General features: G+C 44.5%; 1 protein-coding gene and 1 long non-coding RNA gene across 2 annotated transcripts in view; one reads left to right on the top strand and one right to left on the bottom strand.

Moving 5' to 3' along the window:
- The window catches only part of LOC142771527 (uncharacterized), a 177,549-nt gene that overhangs the window by 104,758 nt on the left and 47,925 nt on the right, over positions 1-24,866 (top strand). The window contains exon 2 of the long non-coding RNA XR_012885971.1: positions 12,364-12,522. This is a non-coding gene — a long non-coding RNA (uncharacterized LOC142771527). The remainder of the gene's footprint in view (positions 1-12,363; positions 12,523-24,866) is intronic.
- LOC119163461 (arylsulfatase B) overlaps positions 5,737-24,866 on the bottom strand; it is a 32,091-nt gene continuing 12,961 nt past the window's right edge. The window contains exons 6-11 of the mRNA XM_037415464.2: positions 18,878-19,015; positions 16,881-17,007; positions 14,275-14,586; positions 12,317-12,455; positions 11,377-11,707; positions 5,737-8,104 (exon numbers count right to left, since the gene is read on the bottom strand). Of these exons, the coding sequence (XP_037271361.2) occupies positions 7,940-8,104; positions 11,377-11,707; positions 12,317-12,455; positions 14,275-14,586; positions 16,881-17,007; positions 18,878-19,015 (1,212 nt within the window). The 3' untranslated portion in view covers positions 5,737-7,939. The remainder of the gene's footprint in view (positions 8,105-11,376; positions 11,708-12,316; positions 12,456-14,274; positions 14,587-16,880; positions 17,008-18,877; positions 19,016-24,866) is intronic.

Consider the following 24,866-nt stretch of genomic DNA (forward strand, 5'->3'; position numbering starts at 1 on the left):
TCTCGTCGCATGCGATGTATTCTATAAGATAACCTAGCTACCCCCGGCAAACGATCTTCATGGCAGTAACGTGCAATATTGCTGGGCCGAGAGAATGGGGAGTGTATGGCCAAGCCGGCTGACTATTATGCTCTATATGTCGAACAAGTATGTAAGGCGTCTTCATGAGACACGATTCACGGATTCCTAGAAGCTGGCTGCGTAGCTGGGCATAAAATTACGCTGTGAATGACCCAGAAGAGAGGAAGAGGAAAAGGAACGCCGGAGAGATCAAACCGGCCCATGTCCGGTTAGCTACCCGGCTCAGGGGGAAGGGAAGGGGGGATAAACAGAAGGCAGAGAGACAGAATGAAGAGTAGCGCTTTAACAGAGATTAAATATTGACACCTCGGTTTGTCAGTGAAGTCTGCATCGGTCAGTCGCCGAGCTTGACATGTGCATTTTTTGCCGTGGTGCTGGGAATCTTAAGGTGAAATCGTGGGAGGTTCAAGAAGGCTTAAGAAAACACTTCGCTTCGGACGCCGCAAGTGCAACAGCTGGTGAAGCAGTGCACCAGTTCCGCGAAGGCGTTGGTCCCCCGCCGCGGTGGTCTAGTGGCTAAGGTACTCGGCTGCTGACCCGCAGGTCGCGGGTTCGAATCCCGGCTGCGGCGGCTGCATTTCCGATGGAGGCCGAAATGTTGTAGGCCCGTGTGCTCAGATTTGGGTGCACGTTAAAGAACCCCAGGTGGTCGAAATTTCCGGAGCCCTCCACTACGGCGTCTCTCACAATTATATGGTGGTTTTGGGATGTTAAACCCCACATATCAATCAATCAACGAAGGCGTTGGTGGACAATGGTCGTATTAAAGACCATGCAGAGCGGCAGCCGATTTGGGAAGTCACAATTATTGGAGCACCGATATACATACCTCCCACGCTTCTCTCTTTCTTTCTTTCTTTCTTTCTTTCTTTCTTTCTTTCTTTCTTTCTTTCTTAAGCTCCACGTCCGCCACTGTGTGTGTGTGTGTGTGTGTGTGTGTGTGTGTGTGTGTGTGTGTGTGTGTGTGTGTGTGTGTGTGTGTGTGTGTGTGTGCGCGCGCGCGTTTCTTCGCTTCGTCCGTGTCTCTGTTTTTGTGCTCATATCCTAGAAATAATAGCCTCGCTCTCCCCTTTCTTTCCTTCCCCTTCATTGTGTGCATACTTCCTCCCATCCTCCTACACTCTTGAATTGAGCGGAGAGTTGGCAAAGCGTCCACAAACACTTTGTTAAGGAAGGCTCTTGCTGTCCTGTTTGCCCGACGATTGACGTTTGCCCTTTGCCCGACTGACTTTTCCTGTTCAATGGTTTTTCATGTCTAAGATTATGTACTCCTCATGCTTATCAGCGGAATGAATACAAACGTAAATAGAAGAAATTAAGACTACAAAGGCACTGAGCTTCTGATTTGTTTGCATTTCACTGTTCAATAATTTTTCATGACTTCAAGCGAAGAAATATAGGCGCACTATTTGATCGAATGACAGTCTTGAAGCTGAGCTGGAATAACTAAGATAGTATGGTCGGCACCTATAATAAGCTTTATTGTCTCCGACAATATACCTTGTTATTTTTTGTTAGCTCGTTAGAAAATGCAGACAACGATTCTTCCTTTTTTGCTCGTCTACTTTTCTCTTCGCTTTGTTTCTCATCTTTTTTCCCCATTTACCCTCCACCTTAGAGCAGGGTAGCAAACCGTATGCGACAATTCTGGTTGACCTCCTTGCCGTTCTGTTAATTTATTCTCTCTCTCTCTATTGTCTCCGAGTCGTTTTAGAAGGTTCTTATGTGAGAAGGTGAGCGCAAAAAAAAAAAAATGTTGGGACAACGGCATTGACAATCGTTCGCCAGCATGCACTTGTTGGTCGCTAGTTTGATTGCGAACATTCGTGGTTAAATGTGTACTACGAATAACGAGAGTAATATATAGGACAATGTATGAAAAACGTGGTTAAAAAAACCGCAGTACTTGACTTTTTGTTCATCGCAGCAAACCCTAAGTTAGAGCAAATGACAACCCAAGTCTTATTGTGAATTTGCAATAACGGTTGGGTAGTCGTCGCGTTTTTCTTAACTGTATAATTGATTGATATGTGGGGTTTAACGTCCCAAAACCACCATTTGATTATGAGAGACGCCGTAGTGCAGGGCTCCGGAAATTTCGACCACCTGGGGTTCTTTAACGTGCACCCAAATCTGAGCACACGGGCCTACAACATTTCCGCCTCCATCGGAAATGCAGCCGCCGCAGCCGGGAATCGAACCCACGACCTGCGGGTCAGCAGCCGAGTTCCTTAGCCACTAGACTACCGCGGCGGGGCTTAACTGTATAATATTCACGCATGTACGGTAATCTCATTCGTATTTGTGGCCCGTGCCCTGACTCGTTCTTTGCGGACTTATCTTCAATTCTATCTGTATCATCCTAACACCTCTGGATGACGCAGTTGGAAAAATGTAGAAAAATGAAGCCAAAGCACCCCCGGTGCGCAATTGCACGTTGCGCACCGGGGGTGCGCAGCAACCGCAAAAAAGCTGCTTATGCTGCTGCGTTCTGCAGAACGCCATTTACTTCCAGGTTTCCTCCCAGAACGCCTTCTTCCGATTCTTTCTTCCTTTCGATTCTTATTCAGCGAGATAACGCCAACTGCTGCAAATCATTGACAATCTGCTCATGAGCGCTTGCAAGGGCCGGAGGATAACAACGCCGGGCGCCCCGCTGATAGGACGCTCCAAATCGATGCCAGAGTTTGCTTTATCTTTTTCCGCTTCCTGGATTCACTTTGATCCTAGTGTCTACCGAATCGCTTGCTACTGATATTATCTTGTTATTCTTTTTGTTCATACGGCCGATACGTGGCATCCAAATCACTCTACCTCCTTAAGAAAATCACTTGTGTTTGCTTTCAATTGCCGTAGTACCACCTTCTTTGAAGATTAACCTGGCGAAACAGCAGTTTATTGCACGTCCACTAGAAGTAATGTGGCTGAAAAAAAGTTCCCGTTGAAAGCACACAGTATGAGCATTTATGTGCTTGTAGATTAAGTGTAATAATTTGATGACTTGCTTTAAGAAGTCCATAGTAGGAGTAGCAAAAGCAGCCAGCGAAAGTTATGTTGATGTGCACAGGTAAACCGTAGTATGAACCGTCCGAAAAATTCTGCTATACCTTTTGCCTTTCGTGCTCCTTTATTTATGATGGGGTTGCGAACTAGCTTACATTTTTTTTTCAGGCCTTATTTCTTTAGGTTGGCAGAATATAAATTCTGATTGTTTGGTTGCTTGACAAGCTGGACGTGTAGCAACTTGGGAAATCGTGATTTGGAATGTTTAAGAGTGACTCATGCGAGAAAATTTTATGTATCATTTAGTCTAACTCGTGTAAGATATCTGGTAAAATATCTTGCAGTGTGAAACATCTGTAAGAGTTTTCAGTGTCCTAACAAGTAAAATGTTTTGAAATCGTCTCGGTAAAAATAGCCTATGTTATTTATTAGAATTCCCTGAGGCACGATGCTCAAAAAACCTTTCGCCCTGCAGCAAGTCCCGAAACGGATAAATGCAGTATGATAAGAGTACGTGAGCAATATCACATACTTTCAATGGTAAGAATGTGAGCGCAGACGGCTGGAATAGATAAGACAAATGTTCATACTTCGACAGGTCCCTTACAGTCTCAAAAGAAATTTCTTGTCGCGTATTTTGTTGATATTGAAAGTATGCTGTATTTTTAATGAATTCGAAAGAAGCGAAGAAAAAAAAAAGTGGGCGTGGCAGTAAGAGTGCTCATCGTTTCACCGTTAGATGACGGTGAGGCTTGTACTCATCAAAATACAGCATTTGGACGCAGCACAGAGATTCAAGCTTATGCGCAGGTTATCTGAAATACCACCAAAGATGATGATCGATCTGTGGCGACTGCCGTGGCAGTATTTGAAACAGTTTGTGCCTCAGATCACGTGCGCAGGGTGTTTATCTGACCGAGTATTCCTTCCGAGGATGTGGGTGGTAGAAGAACAAAGAATAATAAACAGGAGCCGCTGTTTCTCAGTGTACCCATGTGTGCCTGTAACCGGTGTAAGGGAAATGGGAAGGTACCGGAATGAAATAGCAACGTTGATGGTGTCGCAGTTGTCGCCTCATCGTGTCCCACTGTATTATTTTTTTTGAACGACTTCTAATAGATTCAGCTGCCTTCTACTCGACTCACGAGTGGTCCCCATTTTTTTCGTGCTCTTTGCTTTAGTTGTTATCGTTCCTGCGAGTTTATTTTCAAGTCTACCCTCCGACATGTCTCGGCTTCCCATCTGCAAGTGGTCTTCCTTTAGGTGCGGGCATCAGTAATGGCTTTGATTTCTTCATCCCCCGTTCAAAATTACGTATGACGTTAATAATAAGCTATCTGGGATTATATATCCCGAAACCACGATATGATTAGAGAGACGCCGCAGAAGAGGAGTTTGGGAATTTCGACCATCTGGTGTTCTTGGACGTGCGCTGACATGACACAGTACACGTGTTTTTACTATTTCGTCTCCATCAAAATGCGACCGCCATCGGCAGGAATCGAACCCGTGATGAGCAGCCCAGCACCCTAGCTCTTTCACCGTCATACGACGTCAGCTGTTCGTATACTGATCTTCGTATGGCACACCCACCCTACTAAACTATATATATATATATATATATATATATATATATATATATATATATATATATATATATATATATATATATATATATATATATATATATATATATATATATATATATATAGTTGCCATTCATGATGGACATATGTTGTTTCGACCGCAACAGGGAATTGCGTTAGATGTCATGGCTGCATCTAGTTGGACATAAACATGTTTTAATGCGTGGTACATATTCCAGAGATTTTTTTTTCTGTAAACGCTCAACGAAGTTATCGCAACGCCACATCTAATGGGCACACGCCTAATTGGTGGTACCGTAAGGGAAGCTTGTGAAACATTGTCGTCGGACGTGCTGTAACGCAGTCAGTAAGCAGAATTCAGGATTGTTATTCTCAATCAAGGCTTGCGATTAAGCTCGCAATGAAGGCTTGCCAGATAGCGTACGTAATACATTGTGCGTATTTGTATGCGTGGTGACACGCTAGTATTGTGCATAAATTGAAGCAGTGTTTCGCGAAATTTCCACCCGTTGCCAATTCCCACACGTTTCAATAAGTTTTTTTAGGGGGCGAAGCTCCTTAAGCCCTGGGTCGTGCGTCCCCGATGTACGTAGTAGTAGTAGTAGTAGTAGTAGTAGTAGTAGTAGTAGTAGTAGTAGTAGTAGTAGTAGTAGTGGTAGAAGTAGTAGTAGTAGTACTAGTAGATAGCCACCTCTCGTTTAGTCCTTAGAATGTCCGCTGGAGGACGGTATTCGTATATGATGAAAATATGATAAAAAGATGCGAGATGGCGGTACTTTGAGTGTTCGCTAGATGGATGGACAGACGGACGTACAGACACATGGACGGACGGACAAATGGTTTACCGATAAAACCCTCCGAAGCTTCGCGCCACACATCGTCATTCAATTCGTCGATATGCTGTGATTTTTTTATTTGGAGAAGGGCTGAGGGGGAGTGAGTTCTAGCGCAGTTTACGTATGTTCGTGCAGCATAAAAGTTCTTAGGTGGGCTAGTTGATTCATAACCAATGTGGAAGAATAGCGCGAAGGAAAAAAAAACGGGGCAGTAAGCACAACTTGTATGTGCACATGTATATGAACACTTGCAATATAACAATACTACAACCTACTTCAGTTCAGTAACAAAAACAGCACTATTAAAGCAGCACTTGATCTTTTGTTACCTGTTCTTATTCATCTGTTTAATATATATCTGCTTATCCACGGGAGTTTTCCCAGAAAAAATGAAGCATGTGAGAGTTAGTGTCTTATACAAATCTGGTGACCGAAATATCTTTTCTAATTATCGTCCGATCTCGATACTTCCTGTTATATCTAAAGGGCTAGAGAAAATCGTATATCAACGTGTGATGTCTTTTTGTGAAAAGTACTCTATATTATCACCGCATCAATTTGGCTTCCGACGGGGCATGTCCACGGAACTGGCTCTCCTCACACAAAAAGAACTCATACTTAACTCATTTGAAAAGAAACTGTTAACACTGGGTGTTTTTATTGACTATTCCAAAGCGTTCGATAGAATCAACCACGAAGTACTCTATGCAAAATTGCTTCATTATGGTTTTCGGGAAACCCCACTTGACTTTCTGAAATCTTATTTATCACAAAGAAAGCAATCTGTAGTTATAAATGACAGCCAATCCTCCCTACTAACCATAACGTCAGGTGTACCTCAGGGCAGCATATTAGGGCCCCTACTGTTTAATATTTATATAAACGACATAACAAGTGTCAGCAAATATGTGGACTTTATAATTTATGCAGATGACACTAGTATATTTTTTCATGGTAATGATTTAGGTAAGCTTGCAGACTCAGCCAACAACATTCTTAACGACATCTTCATATGGAGTACTGCAAATTATTTAATGATCAACACAAAAAAATCCAAAGCTGTGGTATTCGCACCGGTTCACAAGGCTGTCTGTCGTGGTTTGGATATATATCTCGGGCCCGAAAAAATTGAGGTTGTCAAAGAAGTTTCATCATTAGGAGTAATTTTTAATGAAAAATTTAATTGGGACGAACACGTTAATAAGGTAACTAGAAATATAGTTAGGACGTGTGGTGCTCTCTCTAAACTTCGACAGATACTTCCAGCAAACAATAAACTTTTACTCTATAATACGTTGTTTTCATCTCACATAAACTATTGTAGTCTAGTGTGGGCAGATACATCTAAAGCAAATCGGAACAAAATATTTTTACTGCAGAAAAAAGCGATTCGTCATATTGCAAACGTACCATACGACGCACATACAAGCCATTTATTCAGAGAATATAAGATTTTACCGATCGATCACATACACAGTTTCAACCTTATTATGAAATACAAACAAAGCTTGCTATCAAACAACGCTTGTTTTCTTAAACTGTGTAACCTCAGGAAAAATACACAATCCTATTATGACATTCGGAAAAGGCCTTCCTGGTTTGTTCCTTATTCGCGAACTAATCACGGTTTGAGAAGACTTGAACACTGTATTCCAGCTTGTTTTAACATGTTTGAAAATAAAAACATCGGCATCTTTAATATACATAAAAAACAACTTAAGAACCTTCTCATCCAAAATGGCGGCGTGTAGTTTAGCTTCTTCTAGTTGTCCGGCTACAGTACTATATGTAAAAGAAACACCCTATAATAGTGCTCGTGTGTAACATGGCATCCTATGATGCTTGCTTTCTTTGACATTTTTTATTGCTTTGTTTATGAGTAAAACATGCAACATTTCACTCGTCAGTGTTTCCCTTGTGCATTAAAACTTGTGCTTTTCGCATACCCAGTGTTGTAAACGTTGTATAATCATTTTGTAATACTTTGGTAGCCGTTTAGCAACGTGTGCATTGTTTCATGATTGACCGCACGCTGTTTTCTTTTGTTTTTTGTTGTTTTTCTCTCTTTGTGGTTTGCTCATTTTATGTAAACCTGAAACTGATGTAAATTTGATGCATTTTCTTTTTATTTCCTAATTGCTTGAAGTTTTGAAAATCGACGTCAAATTGTTTTTTCATGTTTTGTGCTCTGCGGATTTTTGTAATGCCAAGTGAAAAGGGGTAGGAGCCTCGTCAAGCTGCTAACATAGCAGCTTTTTGCTCTTATCCTTGCGTTTTCTTTTTCGCAACTCTGTGAAGAAAATGCTCAATAAACTGAAACTGAACTGAAACTGAAATATGTGAGCTGGTCGTGTCAGTTCGTACGGTTGTGATTTCCTGGATTGTCTGGAAGCCCGTGTATCGGCGGCTTTTTTAGCATGAGCAGTTCTGATACGGCGCTCGTTTCACACCTATCCACGGTGACCAGGTGCAGTGGTGATGCTCCGGGTATCCGCGCTTGTCACTTATGTAGTTGCTGGGTCGAGGCTTAGTGGTTTTCCGGTACTCGGCCAGCTTCTTCAGCAACTCATCCCGCAACTGCAGGAAAGAAATGGGCGTGTTGGCGTAAAACAGTGAACGTAGAGATAGTTGCAGCGTGAGAACAGAATGACGACGCAGAGACAAGGACACGAATGACACGTAGAGACAAGGACACGAAGGACACGTAGCGCTCGTGTCCTTCGTGTCCTTCTTGTCTCTGTGTCGTCGTTCTCTTCTCGCGCGATAATTATCGTCATGTTATACCAACTAGCCCAAGCTGCCATACTGTGAACGTAGAGATTCGTGACGGCATTTTTGTCTCTTTGACACTTGGTGCAGTTGTTGTATGTGCGTTTACTTCCATATCTCTGCTTCTGGTGCACATTGACGAAACTGGGCTGATAAAGCACATGTGCAAGTAGTGCCTCCAGAAAAGTCAGTTGTTTTGAAGGCAGCGCTTGCTGGCACCAAATTGCTGTAGTATTCGAGAAACATTGACGAGCTCCGTGTTGACGAGCATGGATTTATGGCGCCATCTAGTAGGCGTAAGAAGAGTACCAACAGTTGCCTCCGAGACGACAAAGCGCGCATATTTGCTCGTTCCCGTCGTTCTCACGTTTGTACACTGAGCACGAACAAGCGACCAGCATGATGGGATAAAAGAGATAAAGGATTGACAGTAGATTCGGTAGAAGAGAGGGAGAGAGGACGCTAATAGCAAGTTAGAGTTTTCTATCAAAGCAGCTACAAGCTTTCCAATAAACGTCACAAGACGGCACCCTAGCGCTAATGTCGGTGGGAGATTTAAAAGCACCCTAAACAGACCAAGGTAGAGGCAGCAGGGGTCTTAAATTCACTGCAGCCAGTGGGCCATAGTAATGCAGTTTAGTACTGCACGGGACGTTTTAGTGCTGCACGTAAAAGTGGTGAAAAAAAAAAGGGGGGGGAGTGTTTGATGTACAAATTGTCGGCAAGCGTTGCATGTAAAGCCAAATCTTTCGCGTCATCGCACTCAAATACGGATACTAATACGACGACGAAAGAGAGGAAAGGCTTGGATGTTAATCTGTTTGGCATAACCGCTATGCTACCCTGCACAGGGGGAAGGGATGGGGAGATCGAAAGAGGAGTAAAGAAAGAGAGTGCAAGCACACATGCACACACATAACGTAACTGTGCAGAGTGGCTGTCTTGTGCTGTATACGCAATAATTAAGAGTGTACAGCCGCTGGTGCAAGCCAACCGTCCTTGGGAAATTCAGCAATACCTTCGTCGCTTGAACTTCCGATGATTTTTAAAGATGGTATTAGAAAACAGCCATTTCTGTAGAACATATGGTGCCAGCCAGGGTTCCAACATCACGTCGATACCGATCTCCAATATGACTGTATCTGGATGCCGATTTCGCAATATAGTTTTTGTTTCACGGTTATGTTTAAACACATAGCAGTCACACGGGGTACCTCACGGAAAACAATGTTTTAACCCAATAATGCCTGGATAGCTCACAGACATGCTTACTTAAAAAAAAAGGATATGGGGCGAAGAGAGGTATGTGAGGCCTACGGGTTGCGTGCTTGAGACACCTGACCTAGGTGCATCCACAACTGAACGCGTTATTCTCTGCTGGCGTTTCCCGTGATTCGGGCGCACTTAGTGATAAAAAATGGTGATTCGTGGGGCGTGATTACTTTACATGCCCCATAGAGTGCTCCATATATGTGGAATATCAGTCATGAATTGTCTACTACACCGCTTTTCCATGCAGCCGCCCACCCGTTGTTCCTTGCCTCGCTTGAATATCGTGCGTATTAACGCTTCATTTTGTGTGTTTTTGAATGCGCAAGTGGCGATATAGGATTGCTTCCAAATTTGGACAACCTGTTCAGTGGAGAAAAAGAGCCTGCCAGAATCTTGGAAGCCACTACAGATGAATTCTAGTTGAATACATCCCCTAAGTGTCATTTCTGTGCTGAAAGAATGCAGCGTCTGGCTATAGTACACTAGTCTGTAATAGTAATTGGCCGTCTAGTAACTAGTGCACCACGGGTTCTCGCGGAGCGTGAACTATGCTTTGGGACAGTGATTCTCATCCGTTGATGATTGGGTAATCGTTTGTGGATTGGTGGAAGTGATGGATACAGCGCGAGATCGATGAAGACTGAACACGGAAGAGACAGACGTGCTCCGTCTTCCGCCTTCGTCGATCTCGCGCTGTGGCCGAAAATGGAATCTCACCACCTAGCCCAACCTTCAATTCTATTGAAGTGATTAATCTCCTGGTGTGAAAAAGAGGGGGGGAAGGGAAATGGACTGTTGGGCGAGTTAGTATCCCATATCCAGGAAAATTGTGCGAAAAATATGGATGGAGAGAAAAAGAAACAGCCCAAACGCAACAACGTATTTCTCTTCGTACACGTTTCTTGCAAATTTTTCCTGCAAAAGGCTAGGGGGGTCATCAATTACCAAAACGTAAAGCGTGGCATAGGTGCCTTTTAATTCTCTCTGGCAAGGAATGGTCTAATGGAAGGGCCATACAAGTTCGATATGAAGAGCTTGTCAATAAATGGGGAGGGGGGGGGGGGGCTGTTTCTAGCTATATCTGTTCTTCAAATATGCAATCCTGTAAAAAGCATGCTTCCATGCACATGTTACAGGAAATTGCAAAAATTGCAACACTATTTTTATAGCCATCTCATGAAGGAAAAGAAACATAAGTACGCTCCGTTGCAATGCTGGATTGTTATGAGGTGAAACATAACAAAAACCAAAAAGGGACCGTTGACACGCGCTCTAGTGTGCTGCGAACGCAATGCTTAGCATTGCATTCGCATGATGAGAAAGTAATGCGGAATTTTCGCCGCTCGATCGTACGCCCGTTTTGAAGTAAAGGTCTGCTAAGTAGGCAAAAAAAAAAAAAACGTTTTCTGGGTCGATTTTCGAATTTTAATAAAACTCGTACTGAGTTTACCCAGAGAGGCGAAAAATAACTGAACTCAAGCAATAACATGCATACATTTATCCAAACAAGTATGATGCACGTAGCTTTAATGTTGTTTGGGTAATGCAACGCTAAAGTCAGGAAAAATAGCATGGCAGGTGAGCGTGGCACTCCACCTCTTCGTCATTATTGATTTACTGTGCTTCAGAAACTTTTTTCCTGGTAAAACCAATTGAGGTTCTCTTCTTTTTCCTTATCAGGCAACAATAAATAAAACTTCGTAATAAATTTAGGAGGTCGACTGGGCATGCTTTGTTCGATCTTACGTGGAGTCACTCTGCTACCAGACCTGTGGAAGTAGTGCCGGCTTACGTCCGGGTTTTCGTACCTTGGTGTTGGATGATGCGAGGTTGTTAAGCTCGCACGGGTCGCTGAAGATGTCGAACACGAATACTTTGTCGTACGGATCGAAGTTGCTCTGCGTGCTGCCGTTATTCGCGGTGCAGTTGAGCATTGCCTCTTGGCGCCAGTTGGCTCGCGGCGAAGACTGGCTTCGCCCGCCGGCGTCAAGCGAAGCGTTCTGCAGCGCCTTCCAGGCCATCGATGACGTCACCAGGGTGTCCAGGTCGAGGTCCTCGGGAGGCTGCCCCTGCGGAGGTGCCACTTGAGTGTCGAGCTCCGGGTCGTTAGGACCGCTGGGTCGACTCACCAGCTTGTACCTGCAGTGTACAATACAGATGCATTTCATAGAAGCGTGTTGTGCAACACAACTGCGCAGAGAGAATGCGTTTCAGGCAGACGCAGAAGTACACAGGCACAGATTGTTCCTTCTACTGAAGGTTCCCAATTACTGTTTATAACGCGTGCACCTTTCTTTGGCTGTTCACTCGATTTTTTTTTTGTTTTCCAATCTACATTTTCATTTTCCTGTGCGGCCACCTACCCCTTTGGTGGGCTTGCAGGGCTTCGTGCGGGGATCTGGGCTCACCGGAACAGAAGGCTCCGACATCGGAGACTTCACCACTACGCTTCACGACTTCATCGCCATTGAAAGCGTGCATGCGCCGTCGCACCGAGCGAAAGGCGGATGGCCGCTGCTGTGGGCGGTTGAACACACTCTGCTCATTCAAAGATGCCCATGAACGCGTGCTTTTGTTGTGTATACAGTCCCGCTTGTCGAATTGAACTTGTGGTGAGCGTAATGGCTATAAGCAAACCGTAAAACAAAATTTTACTTCCTTTCCGAAATAATTTCTGAAGGCTCAGACGGTTTGTTTTAGTCAAGTCCTTTTTTGGTGTGTACATGTTTAAGGGTAAAATATGAGTACCTGCCGGAAATCAGAGCTGCCATTTTTTCCTTGCCTTCTATGTCCAGGAGGACTTCCTCGCGTCCGTTGCCTTTACCAGTGGACAGCAAATCCCATTGGTTCTTACCGTCCACGTCACCAAGGTCTCGAGGGTCGCCACCTTGCGGAGACAAGATAGTATGAACGGCAATGAGTGGATGGGCAAAGGCACCTCCTTGGCCACCCCGGTGAGTCAGGCCAAATGGCATCGATTGCAGTTTTCGTTATGAAAACAATTTCTGTGCAATACGAATCGCGACATGTCACGAGGAAAGAATGGCGGTGATGTGAAGAAAAGCACGGGAAAAAGCGAGATGCTTGATATGCTGTTACTCTCGTAGTCGGTACTGCGGTATTGCATTGCGAACACAAAGACAGCTTGGTTGATGTCTCCGTCATAGGAATCGATATAGCACGCAAGTTAACCATGTCCTTCACAGTATAGTATGAATGTTCTTTATTGCATACATATCTTAAATAAAATGTGCATGAAATGTGTGGTCCCATAGCCAAGAACTAGAGCGTGTTCTAATGGAAGTATGGATAATAGAAACTGTTATAGTTCTAGCAATTCAAATATGATATCACCATACAAGAAATAATGTTTACCTGCTGCGATGTTCGGCGATGCTAAACTGTGTATTATTTCATTATGCTGGGGCTAGTAAAAGTAGGGAAGCGTTCTATAATGAGGACATAGTAGGAATTACTCTATAGGAACAAAATACTGCGGCACTGGCCCACCAGGTTTTCAGCGTGAGGGGCGGAGGCATTGCTGTTTTTTTTGAGAAAATTGACTGAACGTGTTATGATTGCTCGCAGACAATGCTTCTAAATTGTGCTATCGTGGAGCAGGTTGGGACTCCCTAAGGTCCCTTTCATATTCTGACATGACTCCGTAGTGTAGTTACAGACTTTCGTCTTCTCTTTCATTCTTCCGAAGTACAGAGTAGCCAACCGGAGAGTTTACTCGCTAAGCTCTGTGTACTTTTTTACCCTTCTCTCTCTCTCCATGTGTGTGCGTGTGTTTTATGGCTCCGATTAGTGGTAACTTTATTCCTTCCCACTTTGGGATTTCCTTAGAAGATATTGGTTGCAGAGGAATGCCAAGCCTCTAAGAGTCCGTAGCCCCTTAGGGGCTTGGCTTGTCAGCGTCTCCTTTCGTCATTGTACACCATAAACTTCTCGTTATGACGTCATTCCATCATGGGCTCATGACGACACAATATCAACACAGCTTTTGACGCAATTATGACCTGATCATGACATGGCGAAGCACACTTTAGAGTCTCTGTTTGTGAACGTCTAGTGACGTCGCGGTGTTGTTCCATTATGAAGAATGAATGAGTACGCACCATGGAGGTAAAAAAAGCAAAGAAGGAGCATGACGCTACGTTGCCAGCCTTTGCAAGTCGACCCGTTTCGAAGCCAGCAGAGTCGGCCCAACACATGACCTTTTCCGGCAAGATCACGAAAGCAATGAGACTTGGCTGTAACTTCGAGGTATGGCGCGCGGTAAAGCTTCCACCCGCCATACCACGAAAGGTGCTGTTTCGGGGCGGACCGGCCGGCTCACGCAGGCAGTTCAAACACGGATCACCATCGAGAGTACTAAAACCTACCACACGCTCTGACGTTTTGATCAGGTGTTGAGCCGACACGGTGGGCTTCATTCGTGTGACGTGATCACGCTCCTTCCTTTCTTTTTTCTTCCGCCATAGTATGCACCACATAAATTGGGTGAATTCCACGACTCGCCTCTGGGCCATTAAAAATGAAGAAGCGAACAGTTATCCCAACAAATAGCCGATCATGTTGGTTAATCTTAAACACCCTTTCCTGCATGCTTTGCTCTTGCCCAGTTTTTTTTTCTTGTCAGCGCACTTAGCGCAATTGATGGGGATGTCGATGATTAAAGTGAATGGCGTCGTGTTCGATACCTGCGGCAGCGTACAGCGTTGGCGCCCAGTCGGAGATGTGCAGCACTTGCTGCGACGGTGGTCGGGGTAGGCTTCCGCTGGAACGTCCGGACCAGAACACCGCGGGCGTCCGCACGCCGCCTTCCCAAATTTCCTCCTTGACCCCGCGAAGGGGCCAGTTGGAGCCTGCGTTGGAGTACTTAACGGCCGATGAAGCCAGTGGTCCTCCGCCGTTATCGCTGGCGAAAATCACGATGCTGTCGGCGAGCATGCCTCGCGACTGCAGCGCCGCCAGCACTTCACCTACGGATTGGTCCATGACTTCAATAGCACCTGCGAACAAACGCGCGCGTTTTCGATGTAGTACATACGCATGCTTGTTGTCTTAATAGAGCGTTTTGGTCCGTCCGATATTCCGCTATTGGCGAAATGCCTCGAATATGCACGCAGTCACCCCTAAAACATGGCCGCACCGTCGCAAGTGGTTGCCGTCCATCTAGAATCTATCAGGCGGCCGCCGTGTGCCCTATAGGGTTTTTGCTCTGAAGTGGAGCTTTTATTTCCTTTAGATTCGTGTGCTGAAAGGACCCATGACAGCGAAAGCTTTGTTTCCGAGTTTTTCTATAGTAATTTGAAGCTTTGCGTCTAATAACGCCGAAATGATATCGTAATTGCTCTAACGCATCGTATAATTAATGCTAGCGGCGTTAATTCGGAGCGATTTTGTGTCAGTTCGAAAAGCCTGCCTAAATAGCATAAGAAACTAGCGCCCCACAGCAAAGCTGCGCCTGAGACAACGTACGGCGCTGAACCTTCAGTGACGCTGTTTTCAAATAGAGGGATCCCCGGGTGGTGAACAAAACGATGTTGAAGCCTTCAGAGTGTCCCCCTAAGAAAAAAAGAAAATAATTCTTAGCAGAAGGAGTCTAAACCACCTCGAGACACACAGAGCGAGAGGGGCGACGAACAATAGTCCTTGTCGGGTGCCACTCGCGGTAGCAAACGCGCCCCGCAAATGTTATTGACTTCTGCAACGTCACAAGGAAATCCGCTGTCTGCGTGAAACACAGAAAATGTCGATTGTACCTGAATACTCAGAGGAGCACGACCCCCCCCCCCCCACCCCGCTACTTTTAAAACCAAATAAAATATCTTCTGGGCAACGCTCGCCGCTAATGATCGGTCAGATGTGGCCCCACATGCAGGACTATCAAACACAAGCATTACGCCTTTCCAAATTTTGTGTCGGGGTCCTCCGTCATTTTCGAGGGCCATACTCAAATGGGTGCTCCAGAAATCTCGGAAGACATAGATAACGCGTTTTTTAGTTGCTTTTATTCCTCCATAGGTGGCGACACTTGACGTGGCAGCTGCAGGTTGCAGCTATGACGTGAGCTATCCGGCGTTACGTTACGCCTTTGCCGATTACCGAAATACGGTACAGACGATAAACGCTAAATGATCTCCATTCTGGTTCTGCATGCGTGCGCACAAGTATGAACAGGGGCGTAGACAGAATTTCTTTATGGGTTGGGGTGGAATGAGGGGCGGGGGCTGAGCTATTTTTCGCCGGACCCCTTCTGGCTAAGGGACCGGTTCCCCCAATTGGAGAACGCTGCACACAGCTTGGTCTAGCTCTACTTTCTTTTGCATTATTTTACGCCCATTACACTTTCTACAAGAAACACTCTCATATGTTAACCAACTTCAGAAGATTCTTCTTTCGGTAACTGTTCTGAGACGTCAGCTTTGATTCACCATTCATTATCTTCGCTATGGTAGCTAATCGCGTGTATACGCTGACGAGGACGTGCTGCATGATTTTTGGAACGTGCTGCTTGCTGATCAGAAACGTGCGCGCTGCTTCCGTTTGTCTTCTAGGCTAAGGTCACGGAGCTCTTTCCGAAGCTTCACAACATGAATGGTATTTCGTCGACATCGTAGCATTCATAATAAGGTTTCCATTCTTTCAAAACTGACGTCAATTGTTTACCGCATCAGTCACCCAGGTGGCTTATTCGGTACGGTGTTCGGCTGCTGCAGACACGAAAGGTATGGAATCGATACCGGCCGTGGTGACCAACGCATTTTGGTGGAGGCGAAATGCCAGAGGCCCGTTTACTGTGCGATGCCCGTGCATGTTAATGAACCCCATGGGGCTGAAATTACCGTGGCCCCACAGTGCGGCTTCTCTCCTAGCACGAGTCACTTTGGGACGTTAGATCCAACGAACTAACCAACCAATAGCGTTGCCATAAATACTTTGCCTAAGAGGAGGCGCCGTTTCAACTATCCTTTCTGTGTGTTCCGGCGTGTTCTTTTCTGTGGAACCGAGAAGCTGGCACGACCAGAAGTTGTTGAACAATACCCTCCTCTCCCCCCTCCCCCGCCTCTACGCCAGAGAAATTTACCATTATCACCCAGTGGCCAAGCTAGCTTGCTTGGATCTCAAGGACCGCGTTTGTTTTTGTATGCTGTGGCAGCCTAACCTGAGCTCTAACCGTGGTAGCACTGCGTATATCTCGTGTGGTAGAGCTACCCCATTCACCTTCTTGGCTTTGATGTCCTTGCGTATATGGTATTACATGGTGGGAAATAAAACATCGTATGTGATTTCCGAAACTCACCGGCCAATGCACTTCTGTTGTAGTTTGAGATGTACGCGAAGTTGTCCACGTTCTCTTTCGGTGCCTCTGCGGTGCAGTTGTCGCAAACGGTGTGGCCAGCCTCATGACAAATATGCAGAAACAGGGGCTGCGGAACAACAGTAAATGATGTCAGACGCTTGAGCCCTTGCAGCCTTGTATGTAGTCTTCCTCGCCCACCCTTCAAAGGATGCCAAAGCACTTAGAGGTCGAAATTTATTTGTGGTGTTACAGTTGTGCACGAGCCTTCAATTTTTCGAAACGCCGTAAAGGCGAAGGCAAAAAGCGTGGCTGATCCGTGTGTCATAGGAATCGCTATTACACGAAAGGAAAACGTTTTCGGAAAATCAGTTGAGCGTTTGTTGTGCAATATTTCGCCAAAAGGTGTAAGCAATGAATGCCATAGCCACAAATCGTAAAGCCATGCGAAGGACGAGAAGTCGCTCGAAATTTGCAAATTCTAACTAATGACGCAGCGCGTAAAGTATCTGAGACAATGGATTAGGGAAAAGACAAAGGGGATCGCTTACTTCCAACAAAAAACTAAATTTTATTTCGAAGAGCGTACAAATTCCTTAAGCACAAAGCACGCACGAACAGAACACACCATGGGATGAGCTGTCACAGTTCGACATTTAAAAGTGCTCTGCTCAGACACAAAATATACATCGCACTAGTACACACAAGACGAGCACGAACATTGTTACTAGTGTGTGTGCAGCGTGCTCCCTTCGCAAGCGCAGCCGCTGCAGCGAGAGAAGTGACCTTCGTGCTCTCTGTAACTCGCACATGCGGTGAAAGCCCAAGACATATGGCGCGATCACGGGAAAGTGCGGACGCGTGAGAGACCACGCCCTGTTGAGGCGTGCATTCACCGCGCGGGGCGAAGACATTTAGAGAGCGTTCTGCTAAGGTTTTTGTATATACTACCTTTTTATGCTACCTGACAGTAGCATATACAGTAACTTTACGTCCTGCGGATACTTCGTGCCATATCGCCACTGGTAACAGCCATGTTGAAGTCGCCGATCTCTGGGTACGGCCAGCGGTAAATGGTGTGTATAAAGCTCGCCATTAGTAAGTTGAAGAGCGCGCGCTTTGTGGCCGACTCGATTCGCACCACGCTCGACTTTCTACTATTTTTACAGCGATCGAAAGCTGTTATGAGATCACAACACACGGGTCGCGTGTGCGCCGCCGCCGCCGGTGTTGGTATAACCACTATCGCACGATATAAGAAAAATAAACTATGTAAATAAAAACACCAAGAACACAGTGGGATTCGAACCCGGGTTTGCTGCGTGCTGGTCTATTATTCAATCACTGAGCCAAGCCGGTGCTTGGAACTCCTTCGCAAACTAACCTCAGTCAGCCTCGATGTCGCGAAAGGAATCTTGTTGATATGAGTAATAAAGCGTTTTAGAACAGCAGAGGAGCAACCAGCGGTCAAATAATGCGAATTGTGCAACGAGTGGGCCGTCGAATGCTCCAACCTCTTACAAAAGCTTCTGGCATAGTTCATCATCGTCAGCTACATCACACACACACACACAAAAAGTTGCACAAAGCTCCTTGCAAGTGTGCAACTGGTACCACGCTTCTCCGAAGAATGACGAAGGATGGCATAGTCAATGCCTAAATACTACCCAATGATTTATGGCGTGTAGTGGGTACCCTCCAAGTGTGCTTGCAGCAGCTTACCCAATGAGTGGTAACGAAAGGGCGTTGAAAGGCCGCTTTTCCAGCTTTTTGTGTGACAATGCTGCGAGTTTCGCGCAGGCCTGGTGGTCTTTTTGCCCAGTTTTATTTCTTTGCGATCTGTCATTATATAATTCACAATGTCGTCGTATCAATGACGGAAATATGTCAGTCATCCGTGGGGGACCGTCGTGTAAAACACTTTGACGTTAAAAGGTGGGGATAGTGCCCATATATTTGCTATCGCTAGAAAAAAAAAAAACTGTCTACTTCAAGCTTACTTTTTTTACGTCGTGTTCAGCGATGATGCGCTTGGCCTCGTCGTTGAACAGATGCGTCGAGTAGGTGCCGTTTAGATCTGTGGCAGACTGCGTCGAATGGCCGACGTTGCGCCATAAATCCAAGCCGCAATGTTGTTCCTGCGTATAGTGCAGCGGGCAGCACGAGAAGTTACGGTTCGTGTCTCACCCTATTTGTGCATATGTTTATTTATTTCTCGTATATTCAAGGCGCTAGTCATTACGGGAGGAAGTAAGGCACAAAGCACGTAAGATTTATATATTACAAGCAACGCGTCACCGGGAAAAGTCGTGAAAGAACACTATTCCAAGAATAGGATGAAGAAAAGTGCATATATGACATATTGAGCATAATAGCTAATAATAAAGAAGTAAAACACGTTTAATTATGAGGCCAGAAAACAAAAGTGGTAGCAACTTGGCCTGTTCGAAAAAAAATCAAGCACCCGGCAATGCAGTTTACGAGATCTGATGTTAGCGCCAGAACACACAGACTAGTGAGTAGGTGCCGCAAAACCGAGTCTTCCAATGCGTAGCCTAGCGATTAGACGCAGCAAAACCAAACTTGCACGTGCATATCATTGTCTTTTTTATTTTTGAGCAGGGGGGTCACGGGTGATTATGTAAGTGCCCAAGAAGCGTTCTTTGAAAACGCGCCAAAAAGGGCATGACACTTCAGCGTCTCAATGTGTTCAGCGAGAGTTTCATTTTCTTAGTATCCCTGGCGGTTGGTATCAACAATGCTTAGGCGGCCCAAAAAGTCCTCTGGTCCACTGTCGCGTGCCTATAGTGGTTTTCTCTACAATGTCGAAAATAGTCTATACATGTATGGCTATGCTGAAAAACGATAACGAAGTGCACCACGCAATATTGCTCCCAGAATTGTTGTGCTCAATCGGTCATTGTCCTGTTAATCGTCTACACGGCGATATATTGCGGGTAGGGGCAAAGCGCAGTGTAACTGCCTCACAATGAAGCCGTAGGCCTATACCGCAAGTCGTTAATCAGCCTCACGAGATTGGTAACCTCATCTCTATACTCTACAAAGGAAAACAATTTTGGATGGTTTCGCTTACATGTTAGACGCAAACAAACTAATCAAAGAGACAATAAGCCTATAGGCAAGATGAGGTTAATTGCTTTCTTCTCTAAAAAGGCCATGGCAAGGTCACCCTCTAAAGTGCAGTTTTTAGTGACGTATAACAGTAGAGTGTGTATTATCTGCGTTATTATCGAAAGTGTACTGTGAAATAATATTTCATTGCAAAGTGAGCTCTAGAAGTCGCCGCCTACAAACCCCGCCCGCTGCCGGACACTGCCATTTCGTCTTGGCGTGTCTGAAACTTTACAACATACTGCACGCCAGAATTCGGTCCTTGTAGGAAGGACACTCATAGTACACTAAAAAAAAAGGAATACAATACCGGAATATCAATACAGTGAATACAAGGCACGCGCAAATTTTCACACTCAACTTAGTAAAGGCACTCAGACTGCGTATGGTAAATGCAGTACTGTAATTACAACAGAAGTAAGTAAAATGGAGTAAAACATACAAAGTGGAAACGCAACACCTAACGCGTGTATTGTGGTAACTTGAAGAGGGCCATTCATTATATGCCCACATTTTAGGGGCGAAGCTCCTTAGGGCGTGGGCTGTGCGTCCCCTGTAGCCTGTATGTAGCCACCTCTAGTTTAGTTCTTGCAGTGTTCACTAGATGGCGGTACCGTCCCCTGTATGGATGGATGGTAAAACTTTATTTCGTCAGAAAGCAACTGAGGATGATTCCGTGTTGGGTGGCCATCAACCCAAGGTTGGCGGCGACCTGTGTGGCCCACTCCACGACCCTTAACTGGACGACTGGGTCTGAGCGTAGCCACCTCTAGTTTAGTTCTTGCAGTGTTCACTAGATGGCGGTACCGTCTCCTGTATGTAGCCACCTCTCGTTTAGTTCTTGTAGTGTTTACTAGATGGTGGTACTTGTAGCTGATGATGAAAAGATGCAAGATGTTATAAACTAGAAAGCGGTACTTGTAGTTGATGAAAGACGCGAGATCTTATAAAATAGGAATGATGTCACATATGGCGCGTGTCATTGGTTGAAGGCAATCGTTCGATTTACTGCGGCGACGTACGCTAGGGGGAGCGATGTAATAAAATCGAGTGGGCTAAATGTACAGAGGATTCATGGTTTACCAGGTTTACCTCCGGAGCTTCGCCCACTCATCATCATTCACTTCGTGGATATGGCGGAATTTTATTATTTTATCATGTGCTTGGAGTGCAGCCGTCGTTTTCTACCCAATTGTCGCCCGCTTCAAACCATTCGTTGTTGAATGCCGAACTCAAAAGAGCTCTAATAGCTCCAGTGCGCACGCAGCTGATCACGAACCAATATCGTCGACCGGAATGCACACGCTTGCTAAACACGCCGCCTTCTATATACGTAACGGCTCGCGAGTGCGCCTCCGCTGTCGTCAGACTCGGGTCGTTCACGCGTTCATAGCAATGCTCTTTACAAATTACGCTCCACACCAAATAAAGGAGCCGTGACACCCAACTATCGCTCGATTTTCGCTGGTCCTCGCTGTTTGAAGGTAAATATAAACTGTCAATCACCTGTGGCGCATACCCGCGTATACCGTGGTCCGTGGTATACGGGCATGTGCCACTTGTGTCAGACGGAAAGGGTTTAACGATTGATGTACGGAGACAGGATCATGTCACGACCGGACACAGTCATATATATATATATATATATATATATATATATATATATATATATATATATATATATATATATATATATATATATATATATATATATATATATATATATATATATATATATAGGTATGTATTTATTTATTTATTTATTTATTTATTTGTTTATTTTACCCTCAGGGCATACAGCATTATAGAGGGGAGTGGGTTTAGAAGACAAAAAAATACAATTGAAACGTGAAAAACAAATCACATTCAGTACATGCGTACAACACTCGAGAAAAACGTGTAAATGAAGCACCGCGACAACAGGAAGCACCGCGACAAATCAAACAAGGAATCAAAAAATCAAAATCAAACAAGGAAGCACCGCGAAAAAAAAAGAAAAAAAAATAGAAAAAAAAATTGAAAAAAAAAACTACAACATGGCACAACGTATTTGCGATACACAAATGAACGGTAACCGAACAGCAGCAAACAAAACCAGGGAAAAAGAAAATTCGTTGAGCACATCAATGCATAACATTTTCTAGTGCCGCCCGAAAGCGTTCATGATTAATAATCGTGACTAGTGACGCAGGCAGGTTGTTCCAATCATGGCATGTTTTTGGTAAAAAAAAATGGGAGTATGTTACGGTGTTTTGGCGTGGAATATGAACCTTGTAATGATGGTCGAGGCGTTCAGATAGGAAAAAAGGAGGGTTGAGCCAACGTGATTTAAGTATGGGGTTATGGTGATACGCTTTATGCAGCACACAAAGGCGAGCAAGTTTCCGGCGAGTAGCAAGAGGAGCAAGGTCAAGGCTGGATTTCATGTTAGTAACACTGGAAGTGCGTTGATAGTTAGAAAGTATGAACCTTGCGGAGCGGTTTTGCACAGCTTCAATTTTATTAGATAGTGTTACATAGCCAGGGTCCCAAACTGAGGAAGCATATTCAAGCCTAGGGCGCACGTAGGTTATATATAGCTGCTTTTTTAAGGAAGACGGGGACAGCGAGAAATTTCTTTTCAAGTAGCCTAGCATGCGGTTTGCATTAGATGATACATATTCAATTTGGCGCGCCCAGGATAGGTTATTGGTTATGTGCACACCGAGATATTTGTAAGATTCAACTGACTCTAGTAAGGTATCTTTAAGAAAGTAATCAGGGCTAGGTAGTTTGTTACGCGAAATTCTCATTGATTTACATTTAGAAACGTTAAGATCCATGTGCCAGAGGTTACACCAGGAAATAATGTTGTTAAGGTCGGATTGTAGACAGGCAATATCAGTATCGTTAGTAATTTTACGGTAAAGCACACAGTCATCAGCAAAAAGACAAACTGGAGAACAAATGTTAGAAGGCAGGTCGTTAATGTATATTAGAAACAGTAAAGGCCCCAGCACAGAACCCTGAGGTACTCCTGAATGTACCGCCACCTCGGGAGAGTCAGTTTCGTTAATGGATACAAACTGCGTGCGGTTAGCAAGAAAGATTCGGATAAACTGTAGTACTTGTGGATCAATTTTCAAATGGCTGAGTTTATGTAATAGTAGCTGGTGATTTACTTTATCGAATGCTTTTGAAAAATCTAGAAATATACAGTCAGTCACAAAACCTGAATCAAGATATACATGCAGATCGTTAGTAAACGTGATTAGTTGTGTTTCACACGAAAATAATTTCCGGAAACCGTGCTGCGAGTAATGGAAGAGCTTATTTGATTCTAAATGCTTAACAAGGTTGGAAAAAATTATGTGCTCAAGAATTTTGCATGGAACCGAAGTAAGCGAGATGGGTCGGTAATTCGAGGGGTTATGTGCGTCGCCTGATTTGTGAAGGGGTACCAACCGGCCTGTTTTCCAATCTTTAGGCAAGTAACCGTCATCGAAACATTTAGTGTAAAGGCAATATAATATAATCGACATATACTCTTTAGTATTCTTCAGAAATTTTGAATTAATACCGTCAGGGCCACATGAAGAAGACAGTTTCAGGCTGCTGATGACGCCAGAAATTCCAGTTGGATCGAAAACTATAGGGTCCATTGGGAAAAAATTTACACACTGAAGATCTGGAAAATTATCTACAACCGGGTTACAAAAAGACCTGGCGAAGCTATTATTTAACAGCGAAGCGCACAGATGGCTAGAAACTGGTACACCGCGATTATCAACCAGGCTTATTGTGGTGTCGTTTTTAGGCTTCATTATGCTCCAGAAACGCTTAGGATTTGTCTTTAACAATAACGGTAGAGTTGACTGAAAAAAGGTACGTTTTGCCGTTAGAAGGGCCTTGGTGTAAGATGCGGCTGCTAATTTGTAGGCTGACCAGCGTTGCGGCCCAGTAGATTTCTTGGCAGTACGATAGAGCCTGGCTTTCTTGTTAGACAATCGTTTCAAATAACGGGTAAACCAGGGAGCATTAGTATTACTATAAACGCGCCGCAACGGTATATGTTTGTTGATTAATCGATAGACCTGTTGTTTGAAGGAATTCCATATGTAATCAACGCTTAGTTCTCTATAACGTGGCAGTAAGCTATCAAGAAAAATACAAAGCCCCGTATTAATAGCTTCGAAGTTGGCTCTATTGTAGTCCCTGATGCTTTTTATGCGCTTCTGTTTTCTTGTAGCAGGAAGGGAAAGAGCGAACTGCAATACGTCATGGTCGCTCAAGCCGGGGATGTGTGTTATTGACGAAATAATATCTGGGGCAGATGACAGGACGAGATCAAGCAAAGACGATGATTTCGGTGTTACACGGGTTGGCTGTTCGACAAGCTGGGATAAGTTAAAAAAAGAGCAAACGTCGAGAAACGATGATGCATCAGCAGATGCAGGTTCGACTAAAGGAGTGGAGTGCAGCCATTGAATATTGGGATAATTAAAGTCACCAACCAAAACAATTTCTACTCCTGGATATTTTACCACAATTTGATTCAAACTATCATGAAGACCTTCACAAAAACCGGTAGCAAAGGATGGAGACCGATAAGCGGCGCCAAGAATAATTTTCTTATAATTGAACGTTAAGCAGCACCAGATAATTTCAAGGTCTGTAGTTACAGAGACAGCAAAAGATTTTAGCTGGTCACTGATTGCGATTAGTACACCACCACCTGTCCTGTCACTGCGATCACGTCGATATACCACAAAATTTTTGTCACACTGAAATAACTCATCCACCGATATTTTGCTCGTGAGCCAAGTCTCCGTCAGTACGACGATATCGGCTTCAGAATCATTGATTAATGCGTTAAGT

Source organism: Rhipicephalus microplus, chromosome 9, assembly GCF_043290135.1.
Source record: "Rhipicephalus microplus isolate Deutch F79 chromosome 9, USDA_Rmic, whole genome shotgun sequence".
Lineage (NCBI taxonomy): Eukaryota > Metazoa > Arthropoda > Arachnida > Ixodida > Ixodidae > Rhipicephalus > Rhipicephalus microplus.